Source organism: Psammomys obesus, unplaced genomic scaffold (genome assembly GCF_907164565.1).
Source record: "Psammomys obesus unplaced genomic scaffold, mPsaObe1.curated_primary_1811, whole genome shotgun sequence".
In the NCBI taxonomy this organism is placed as follows: Eukaryota; Metazoa; Chordata; class Mammalia; order Rodentia; family Muridae; genus Psammomys; species Psammomys obesus.
In genome coordinates this window covers 21,787,683-21,800,040 of record NW_026585797.1, presented here as the reverse complement: position 1 = coordinate 21,800,040, position 12,358 = coordinate 21,787,683, and the positions used below count along the sequence as shown (strand labels likewise).

The 12,358-nt window shown below is 39.0% G+C and overlaps 1 protein-coding gene across 1 annotated transcript in view; it reads left to right on the top strand.

Moving 5' to 3' along the window:
- The window catches only part of Lama2 (laminin subunit alpha 2), a 602,337-nt gene that overhangs the window by 559,936 nt on the left and 30,043 nt on the right, over positions 1 to 12,358 (top strand). The window contains exons 51-53 of the mRNA XM_055599236.1: positions 2,932 to 3,070; positions 7,033 to 7,153; positions 9,648 to 9,824. Of these exons, the coding sequence (XP_055455211.1) occupies positions 2,932 to 3,070; positions 7,033 to 7,153; positions 9,648 to 9,824 (437 nt within the window). The remainder of the gene's footprint in view (positions 1 to 2,931; positions 3,071 to 7,032; positions 7,154 to 9,647; positions 9,825 to 12,358) is intronic.

Genomic DNA, 12,358 nt, shown 5'->3' with positions numbered 1-12,358 from the left:
AGCCAGTGAGATGAGTCAGCAGGTAAAGGTACCTGCTAACAAATCGCCTCTCCTCAGTTTGACCCGCAGAACCAACATGGTCAAAGGAGAGAACTGACTCCTCATTTGTGTGCAACACACTTGTTAAATTAATGCAATTAAAACATTCTTTAAAGATGAAGGGGAAGAGATTGATAATTAGAGGAAAGAAAATCTAGAGGGGTTGGCACCTTGGAAAGCCAAAGGGGAAAAAAATCTACAATGAAAGAGATGCTAACTGCATCAAATATTTCAGTAAAACTATGGTGAGGATTCAAGGTGCTCGGGTTTTAAAATGGGGCTAGGGAGGAAAGTCCAGAAGGCTCTGAGATAGGAGGACACCAAGTACTGAGAGAGATGAACCAAGGCTCTAGCAATGTAGGTGATTCTGTGTAATCAGCAATCCTATTAGTTGCTTTGCTTCAATTACTGTTTGTAAAACCTCTGCTTGAAACTCAGAATCACTACTTGGGGGTATTCCTCACTCTCTTTAAGCCCTGAGTAAAACCAACAGCCACAAACAGAAGTGTGGTCCCCCAAGTGTACTGAATGGGACCAAAGCTAAAAATAATTTGGGTTTCTTTGTTGAATTTAGAGAACAAAAGGATTACCAAGGTAGAAACAAGTGTATAACAACACAGGGAGGATTGCAAAATTACATACAAAGCCCCCATGCTGTGTTTATTGTGTAATAACACTCCTTTTACCCTGGTTACTCATAACATTGATGGCTGGATCGATCAAATCTAAATTTGTGTGTGGGTAGATACTTTTTATATTCAAAAAATGATGACAAGCATAACATTTCCTACCCAAACCTTCTTCATTCTTGGCACTCTTAAAGGCTGCAGGAAAGCCCTCCTCTAAAAGAAGTAAAACTATGTCAGCCTACATCTTCATCACTGTTAGTTCTGGGGCTAGTGAGTTTCTCTTGAATTATGTTGATGCTCTTGGATTCTGGGAATGGCTTCTAAAACTGCACATATCCACATAGGACAGTATGTCCTATCACTGGCTTGCTGGTGACAGAGGCCGAATCCTATTTCATGAACACCATTAAAATATCCCCCAGGTCTGCAGAGGGACAGGCTTCATAGTCCAGTGAACAGCACCACATAAAACCTTCTTGTGATCTGGATTTAAAAAAATAAATATGTATGAAAGCTTTAAAAAAACAGTTCCATAAATCTATTTTCTTTAACTGCCAGTTTGGTCTAAGAGGCATGTGTATAGAGAGCTAATTATATGTGTAAAGGTAATTAAATATATGAATAAATTAATTAAAGTTTTGAATATTGATTTGTTAAATATATCTTAATGGGACAATCATTCCTTTATGGTAGTTTTTATTTTATTTGGTTTGGTTTGGATTTCAATTTTTTTGACAAAAGCGGACCTTTTTTGCACAGTATAGTGGCACACACCTTTAATTCAATCACTTAGGATTGAATCACTCAGGAGGCAGATCCCTGAGAGGACAAGGCCAGTCTGGTCTGAAGACTGAGTTCCGGGCCACTTAGGGCTATACACCAAAACCTTGTTTCCAGAAAAAGGAGACAGGGAGAGAAAGAAAGAGAGAGTTTAGGGTTGGAGTCTTGGGGTATTTGATTTGGGTCGTTTTTACAGGTTGATGGTATTTGATTTAACTGAAGATAGATTTTTCGGGGACAGTAGCACTGTAGCCACAGTAGAAGTTTGGAGTTTGTTGCTTTTTTGTTTTCCAAATAACTTCAATTCTAAATGATGATGAACAAAGACGCTTTAATAATCTTTCATGGTCAAACAAATTTGAGTAGACCCTCAGCCAGCCCCTGTGCTGGAGCACTGCAGAGTTCGTTGGCATGTTGAACAGTCTGGGCAGTCAAGCATGAAGATATATGTTCAACACTGAGTCACTGTGTGTCAGATGTGTTTGAACCAGGAACATGGAAGAAATAAACGTTGCAAACAGTGAACATTTAGAGATTCCCTTATAGCTAATTGTTCAAATACACACTTCCAAACCCACATTAATCCCAGTCTTCCACTAGGCAAAGATCCAAAAGCAAAACCTGTCAGATTAATAAGCTGATGCCTCAGTATACATCAAGGGACCAAAACATATGAAATACTTCAAGGTTAGGTCTACGTATGTAGCATGCTTCCTGAGGAAGCACATAATTCCAAAAGAACCTAGCCTGACCCTCAGAAATGAGTGAAGAAAATGAATAATATAAAGAATTCCCATTTGCTTTCTAAACAATGCAGTCTCAGTAGAGATGTGACATCTTTTTCCTTCTCTATGTCTATACTCTAATCCTCTCCACATTAAAAAAAAAAAAATCTTTTGAGATTGAAGGGAAAAGCAAAAAGGCGTGAGGATAGTACATCGCTCTCAACACCACCCCCTAAAGTCTAAAATGTGTTTTACTGTAGATGTGGATCTCACCACCTCATGGAACCAATTAGCTACATCTATATGCTATGATTTCATACAAGTAACAGTTTGTAAATGAATAGAAACCTCAGTACTTATGAGGATGCTGAAATTTACAAGGAGAGGCAAAGAGCAGAAACATTCTAATTATCCAGTTTCTAATTAGATAGTTGTGCTAACACAATACTAATTCCCTTTAGTATGAGAAGCGATATCAAGTGCTTTGTTGATAGCCATCCAAACTTCTCTCTTTGGTCTCCACTGATCTGCCGTCATTGTGTGGAAGCCATTATTTGCATGCTCTGATGTGAATGTTCCAATCATGTACTGTTTTGATTCTATGGTTATGCATTGATGGTTAATGGTATAATACACATGCTGAGAGAACACCAATGTCTTTTTGAAATTTAGACTGAATGTATCTCCAGTTGTTAGCAAGAACAAAGCTGTGGTGAACTTTGTGCTAATTAAATGGAATATTCCTATCTCTGTTATAGCCAACATATCAATCGTAGACATTGATACTAACCAGGAGGAGAATGTAGCCACGACATCTTCTGGAAACAACTTTGGTCTTGACTTGAAAGCAGATGACAAAATATATTTTGGTGGCCTCCCAACTCTAAGAAACTTGAGGTAAATCTAGTGTATATTTAAAGTGAAAGTTTTAATTAAATGGCCATTGTGCCATTTAAGTTCAATTACAATAGCAACGCCATGTAACCTTTGCTACGGAAAGGACTAATCAAAAAACAATCATGTTGCATGTAAGAACAACACCAGGATTTAGAAACTGGGGATTAATTTGACATCTTTATTGAAGAGATAAATTGGAATTGCTAGTTCTCTTATATACACCTGCTGAAAAGAATTATGAGAGTAATTAAAGGCGGAAGCTGAAGTTGAATGTGGGTCTTGCAACTGCTGTTCTCCGTGCACAGTCACCAGAGAGAATGGCATTTGACATTGTGCAGGCTTCTGGAAATTAGTCAGCGTTCGGGACACTGTGAGTGTAGTCTATGTTACTGCTAAAGCATTAGCAGCATAATAGCGTGGCGGAGCTTTCCCATCCAATACTAAGTGACGTTCCTTATTCACATGCCTGTTCTAGCACAGTTCAGAATCTGGTGAAAATGGAATCAGCTGATATGGCTAAACAGTGGGTAGTTATGGCACTCTCAGAGAAGTACCATGATTTGAGGTTTTCGGGTTTTTGTTGGTGGTTTATGAAGGGTGTGGAAATCCTATGGAGGTGTTTCTACTCTATAAAAATGCTACATCCAGAGAATTGTTAGAATGCTATATTTGGAAATTATAGGGGCCAGTTAAGTCCCTAATTCCAGAACTGACCAGTGGAACCTTGGGCTCATTTTGTCTGCCAGTTTCATATAAACTGAACTTGCATCTGAGAGGCAATATTTATAAGCTGTTCATAAATACCATGTTGGTGTACTTTCCCATATGTCATGCCAACAAAAATAACAACTTTGAATTTATATCCCAAAACAAAAATGTCTAAGAGGTAAAGTTTGGGGAATGGCTGCCTCTGATTTCTAATTTCACCTCCATTGAGGACATTTATCTATTCGGTGTTCTGTCCTTTTCAAATATTCCTTTCTATGAGATGGGCTTATGACAAGATTTATTATTGAAGTTTGTTGTTTTGTTAAATGAAAATGCAATTATAAGTAAATTGTTGTTTTTTTTTTTCTCTTCCCATTGGCTTAGTATGAAAGCAAGGTAAAATTTAAATTTATGCATGCCTTCTTCAGTGCATGGCTGGGGAAATGTGGCTTTGTGGGGACAGCAGCCATGCAGCAGCAGAGCAACACCAATGCAGTTGCTTCCACCGTAGATTTCATGGCAAATAATGCATACATCAGGAGTCCTCATGCTTCCCCCCACTTACCAAGAGGCTGCTGCTTGCCCACCATCAGTCGGGTTACCACTTCTGTTGTTTCACCAGCCCTAAGGGAATTTCACTACTTACTTGTTCAAATACCCAGCACAGGGCATCCTAGTGTCCAAAGGGCAGCTGCTTAGTCAAGCTTCTGGGTAGAGTTGAATTCAGTGGAACCGTGGTAAGATGGCTTCAGGAACAGAAGCTCAGACTCTGGCCTCACTAGTACTATGCTGTTTGCTCAACAAGCCGCCTGTGCTACCAAATGCTTAGCACTACCTTCTTGCTTTTTGCAGGCCTACAAACGTGCATTTACGTGGCCACTGCACCTCTTGTTACAGCTGCTTGTTTATTGTCATATTTAAAATTATCTATGGAGACATTTGAAAAGAACTTCTGCAGATACTACATTTCAAATGAATATTTGAGTTACAAGTGGAGAGATTTAAAGACAGTCTCTCCAGAGCTTTTCAGCAGCTTTTGCATTCTTCCCTGAAGATAAAAATTAGGAAGAGTTAGCAGCCTTGTAAGTGGCTGATCAAATCCTGGATATGTGAATGGATGGCTGACCCTGGCCAAAGCCAAAGGTGTTTTGGCATTTCAGAGCCTAATTGTGCCAGATTTCTGAACAGGAGATAATGAAGCTGAAATGACCCAGAAAATGTTTAAAGGAAAGACCACATTTTAATATCAGAAACTAGAAAACATTGAATGTGGGAAAAATAAAAACAAGTTGCTTTTTTCATTACATAATTCTGAAACTAGTCATGTTCTGTTTGCAGAGATGGGTAAAAGGCAAAGACTGAACATTCAGTGGAAATCCAGATAAATAAAACTCCAGGATACCACCATGTAGCCTTGGATTTTTTGTGCATGAGTGGTGAGCCTCGGGAAGGAGACCTGAGGTCGCCTTACCTGAGGTCACCTTAGGAAGCAATCACTGTACCATGACTAATCACTGAGACTTTCATAATATTGAATCTGCTAAATCATTACATTCTGAAAAGGATCTTAGTATTTCTTTGAAACAATGAACTCAGAGTGATTTACTTTATTGACAAAGCTCTCCCCTCACCCCAAATTCTGAAAGAGCTTTCCTCCTCTAAAGGACAGTTGACAAATAAGAGAGCCCAGAAAATGGAACCCACCATCCCCCCTTTGCTTTGTACACAATGATAAACAAGAGGTCTTCCCTCCAGCTGGCTGAGTTTTTCATAATTACTGAGTGAAGGAATGGAAGGAGAAGACCTTGGGACCCAGAGAAAATAATGTAGGGAAATAAAGAAGTTCCAGAAAGGCAAGGATGGGGGTGGAGAACAGAACAGATACTTGACAAGAAATAAATCACCCGCTGCAGACTGCCAGGGTCTAATTTTCTTTCCCACCTGTTTTTCCTTGTGCCATGTGTTTTTTTTTATAAAGATGAAAAAGAGAAACTTGGCATCAAGGGATGATGAGAGGAGAATTAATCATTAGCCTATCAAGTGCAATATCGGTGTCGATTGGACACTTTCCAGATGCTCATTAACACTACATAATGAAAAATTATAATTTTTACCCTTATAGTTCAACACTGTTCAGTGTAGTAGCCACTGTGGGCATTTAACTTTAAAATATACGCTAGAACAAAACTCAGCTTCCCCTTTGTACAACTACACTGCAAGTCCCAATAGCCACAGATGCCTGGGAACTAGAAAACTATGAGCTGGACAGTGTAGAATGGGGCACATCCATCATCACATGGCTCTGCTGTCATAGACTCGAGAGCTGTCATCACCACTCACATCCTGTCTGTATGTGTCAACTGGGCAGCCAGATGTGCTGTGCTCAAAAGCACACGCGGACTTTGCTCATTGAAATCGGAGGCGCTACTATCATTGCCATCATGCCTACTGATTGCATACACGTATGGAGTCCTGGAAGAATCAGAACACTTGATAAGTATCAAATAATAAATCAGGGCTAGAGTCAAGCGCAGAAAATTAATTTCTGTTTAATTTTTAATCTATTGACATGCTTGATGTGTCTTTGGAAGTAGTGGGCAGAAAGCAAGCATTCAAGAGTAGCTTGGGTGTAGAAAACATAAACCGTATTAGAAGAACTGACTATTTGGCTTTAGTTTGACTCATTTTGTTATGGCACAGACACACATAAACATACACACATTTACACACACATCTACACACACACACACACACACACAAGCACACACACTTCTCTCTAGAGCTTCTCAAATAAACATCTCCAAATATCCTTCCTAAATTTCAAACAAGACTTTTAAGAGCTCTTCGCAATAATTGAATTATTCTGCTTGCACAATCATTTGCTCTTTATTGGAAACGAGAAGCAAGAAGCACTTATTTCATTATGCACATGAAAGATTAATAAGTCAGTTGATTTCTGGGCCTCGTGCTGAAATGCTAGGAGTGAAGTTTCTCTAGAGAGGAGAACAGTATCAGAATTCTGTGTAGGGAGCAATGGCAACATGACCTCAGTCCAACCATCACGTATCAGAAAGCAGGGATTGCTGAGTGCACGTGTGTGCTTGTGTGCAATGATAGACAAGCACCTGCCTCTGTGTGTGTGTGTGTGTGTGTTTGTGTGTGTTTGCTCCACATTGCCTCTTTCCAGGGCTCAGAGCCTACACTGCCATCACTCTAACGGTATGGCTTTTGTTCTCCATTTGACCACTCAATAGGCCAGAGGTAAATGTGAAGAAATATTCCGGCTGCCTCAAAGATATCGAGATTTCACGGACTCCATACAATATACTCAGCAGCCCTGATTATGTTGGCGTGACGAAAGGCTGTTCACTAGAGGTTAGTCTGTTTCTAAAAGTTCTCTAACACATTCATATCATACTTCATTTGCTTAACATGAGTGCTTTTTCTAAACCTGTTCCTTTGTTAGTGTTTTAGATTTGTACTGATCTGTTCTTAGCTTTGCATAGATGACAGAGTAGAACTGGAGCATTGTATAAATCACTGTGATGGAAATGGTATTGTGAAGAGCCAGAATTGTGCTCCATTTTCAAACTGTATAGTACTTAAATATATAGCAGACACCTATAGTATTATAACTCTTCTGTTTGGTTGTCTCTTCCTTTCCAATAACACCTTTTCTCATTTTTTTTAATCATCTTTCTTAAACTCATTTCATCTTTGCACATTATACAGCTTGATTACCTTTCTCTAGAATATATTAGTAGTTTACACAAACACTGAGTAAAGCTATCCACCAGCCCACCAGTGTGCAGCACCTTGTCCAACTCTGCAAAGACTCACGTGGCATGACTGCAAAATCTCTTGCATCTCAGAACCTCTTCTTTGTTGCTAAAGCAGCCTAAGGGTGAGTGCTCAGTGCTGACTCTTCAATTCTGGCCAGCCAATGGGAGAAAGATGCAAGGCACCACTTTCCTCTCTTAAAATACCTATAGTATACCTGAAGGTGGCCAGAAAACACTACAAGAACTCTATGAAAATCCTATAGTGATGATATTTTTTAAAAAATGTTGACTCTATCAAACATGTTTTTTAATTATCTATTGTGATATAACTGTTCCTTTTGGCTGATTCCTCCAATCCAAATCATTTGGAATCACTCCAGTAGGGTTCAATGAGATGGATAAAGGACAGGGAACTGGAGAAAAGATGGAGTTTACCTTCTGAGCAGTGAGATTTCAAGACTGAAACAGACCTGTCTGGCTCTTCGCACTCATAGCTGCAGGTTCTGTGTGATGTAGCCAGAGGCTCCCTCGGCAAGCTCAAGAAGAAAATGCAGAAAGAAATAAAACTCTAATTGTCCATACTGTCTTCTCCAAGAAAAACTTACTGAGAATTTAAATCTCCAACATCTCACCCTCATCTAAACATAAAAGATTCACACAAGGAAGTGGAAAGCTGTCTAGATTGATTCAACTCAACAGCCTGTGTGCACAATGGCAACACCTGTGTAAAGGCATTCCAGAATCAGGATTTGGTTAAAATAAGAGGCAGGAATATGATACGGACAAATACGGAAAAGTTTGTTCAGTAGTTTTATCTGAACAATCTAAAATTGTGACGTTTGAAAATCAGAGTAGAAAGCAGAGTATATGTTGTACCAACTCTGGTGCCATTTAACTGAGCTTTGGAACCCTTTGGGGGAAGAGGAGGGAGGATAACCCACAGGAAAGATTTCTTTTTTCTTTTTCTTTCTTTCTTTTTTTTTTTTTTTTGCCTAAACTGATTGTTTTAGGTACTTTAAACATTCAGTGACATGGTCTTGCTGAAATAAATGCCAACACTTTCAGATGGTAGAGCTCCTCCATGGCAGAGAACTTTTCTTCATATTTGAAAAGAGATGTCACAGGGCTGGAAAAATAGCTCAGTGGTGAAGGGCCTGTACTGCTCTTGAGCAGGAATTACTCGTGGTTCCCACAGCAGATGGCTCAAAACTGCCTGTAACTCCAGCTGAAGGCACTTCCAGAGTTCTCTTCCTGCCTCTGTGGGCACCGCATCCAAATGCACAATCCCACACACACACACGCAAGCATGTATGCACACACAGACACACACACATGCACACACAACTTAGAATCAAAATAAAATCTAAATAAAGTGATGATTCGGTCTAAATCTGGAAAGGAGGAAGAGGGGGACATGGCTCTGGAAGGTAAGTAAATGAAGAACAGATGCATCCTAGAAGGCTTGTGTTAGTCTCTGAAACACAGGTGTGTGAACTCCATGGTCAGCCCAAGACAGTGGTATTATTTCCATTTTGAAAAAAATAAAAATAAAAACACCAGACATGAAATATTTTTTGGTTTATCTATTTTTCAATAATTAGGCTACATCTGTAGAAATTATTCTAAAGAATATTTGTGCTCTTTATGTTAATGAACATTTTCCCATGGGCTCAACATGAGAAAGAATGTAGATATAAGCCATGGTGACACATATTGTTGAAACAAAAAAACATTTGATACTACAGAGTCAAGAGACTTAAGAAAGACAGCAAGGTAGATTTAAGCCAAAAAAAAAAATTGTCTACCAATAATCTTCCACATTTCACATTAAGAGTTCTATAGTTAAAACAGAGACCATAATTACTTACATTTTAAACTGAACTGTTTCAAAGATTCACTGTGTTTTAAACAGTATTTTTTTAAACTTCAACTGCTCTTAAGCTTTCAATGTGACTATAGATTTTCATGCTTCCTAAAATTACACTTTTTCTGTAATCATGTTGAATGTATTGTGGAAGTAAGTGGTGTGGAGAATTGAGGCCCTCATTTCTGATGATTGCTCTTCTTCTTCTCCCTTCCCGCCCCAGAATGTTTACACAGTTAGCTTCCCCAAGCCTGGCTTTGTAGAGCTTGCCCCTGTTCCCATTGATGTTGGAACAGAAATCAATCTATCCTTCAGTACCAAGAACGAATCTGGGATCATTCTCCTGGGAAGCGGAGGGACACCAACACCACCCAGGAGGAAACGGAGGCAGACTACACAGGTACCTTTGCAATTCATTCATAAAACATTTCCCCCTCGCTTTCAAATGGCAGCTTTAGAAGGTGTGGAGATGCTCAGTTGGTGAAGGGCATGCTTCAAATGGCACCATTCAATTGGTTTTAGAGTTTAGACTTGAATAACTTATTTTGACCATCATCTTGGATAACCAGGACTGGTCATTCTCAGTAAGAGGATTCATAGTTATTACCAAGTCAGGTATGATCAAGGAAATAAACCAACTGTTCTACAAATATACCCTTGAATATGAAAGCACCTTAGGTCTTTGTGTATTTGTACGTATTTGTAGGGAGATGTACGTGTGTGTTCACAGGTGCAACTCATGTGTGTGTGTGTGTGTGTGTGTGTGTCTCTAAGTGTGAAAGCCAAAGCTCAGTAGCTGTCAATCTTTTTTGTTTGTTTTGTTTTGCTTTGAGACAGAGTTTCACACTGGTCTAGAACTCAGCAAGTAGGCTAAGCTGGCTGGCCAGCAGGCCCCATAAATCTGCTTGTATCCACATCATCAGTGCTAGAATTACAGGCATGTGGAAATACACCTGGATTTATTTAAAACGTGGGTTCTGGGGGTCAAACTGAAGTCCTCTTTGTGTTTGCAAAGAAAGCACTTTAGCATCTGAGCCCTCCTGAACGTTCACTGAAGACATTTTAAATCCTTAGACTTTACTATTGAAAAATCACTGGTAGGCAACAAAATCTTTCTTTCTCTAAAACACAATTATGCCTACAAGAGATTGGTTAAGAGGAGCAAACTCTGTATAGCTATGAGAATCCCAAGAACACAGTGATAGGGGCCAGTGAGATGGCTCAGAAGGCTAAGGCCTTTCTGACTCATAGATTGCCTGAGTTTGATCCCTAGAGCCCACATGGAGGGAGAAGAGGACTGGCCCCATGAGTCCTGCATTCCTGACTCATGCCATGACAGTCACGTGCCCCCACACATCCATGAACACATTCACGGAATGAATAAATGAGTGTACAATCCTTAAAGGATGCAATTATACTCTAATATTTAAAAATTAAAAATCATAAACCACCTCAACAGATTTAAGAAAATTGGGTAAAGTTTAACAGCAATCACGATTTCACAAAGCACTTCATGGACTAAGGGGAAGACACATTCTGTCTGTAAAAAGATGATGGTTAGTGGTCCAGATGGAAGAGCATCACAGACATGTGATATGCTACAAAATACAAACTAGGACCTAAGAAAGGATGGCTGTTTCATATGCAACATTTCTGCAGCAGCAACAAAAGAACAACTACCTTGGTAACAAAAGGAGCTGCGTGTTTTAAAAAATAAACACATCAGTTAGACATAGATGAGAAAACTGTAAAGTGTTATTGAAAGCCATTAAAGTCATTCTCAATGAATGCACATATTCATCTTGTTAGTAGAGGAAAACTCATTATTAAAAATATGTCAATTTTTCCTAAAATGATGTACAGATTTAATTTCAACAATAATACCATCCTGTCTTTCTTGCCAGTTATGGCATGTCAGTTTTTATTATTGTTATGATTATTCTATCAAAGATCACAATCCTCCAAAACTCCTTAAACAGAAGAACATGGTGGTCGGGATGCTATACCAGATATCAGCTCATTCTAAACCGGAGGGTTAGACTGCAGTAATGTGGAAAGCCTTGTCCTGGTAGTACAGAATAGAGAAGACTAGATATGCCCAATGGGTAGTATCCCAGATCATTAAGAAAACAGTAGACATTACCTGAATGAGTACAGGGCCATTGTTTTGTTTTGTTTTGTTTTTTTCTTTTTTTTAATTTTTAAAAATTCTTTATTAATTACACTTTATTCACTTTGTATCCCCCCTGTGCTTCCCTCCCTCCCTCCTCCCAATCCTTCTCTTCCTCCACCCTCTGCATGCATGTCCCTCCCTAAGTCCACTGATAGGAGAGGTCTTCATCTCCTTCCTTCTTGATCCTAGTCAATTAGGTCTCATCAGGAGTGGCTGCAGTGTCTTCTTCTGTGGCCTGGTAATGTTGCTTCCCCCTCAGAGGGAGGTAATTAAAGAGCAGACCAATCAGTTCAAGTCAGAGGCAGTCCCTGTTCCTCTTACAATGGAACCCACTTGGATACTGAACTGCCATGGCCTACATCTGTGCAGGGGTCTTAGGTTATTTCCATGTTTTTATACAGGAAAGAATGAAACAATTTCTACCTTGTATCAAACTAAAAAATAGGTTTGCAGAAAATTAAAAGTGTAAACTTAGAAATAAATGAAAGTTTAAAACTCTTAGAAGAAACCAGCCCAATATGATGGCACATGCCTTTAATTCTATCATTCAAGAGGCAGAAGTAGGCATATCTTTCTGAGTTTAAAGCCAGCCTGGTCTATAGAATGAGTTCAAAAATAACCAGAGCTCCATAGAAGGAAAAAGTCTTCCTCCTGTAAATGTGTGTATGTGTGTACATAAAAAATTACACAGAGAGATATATAGAGAGACTATAGATTATATTATATTATATTATATTATATTATATTATATTATATTATAT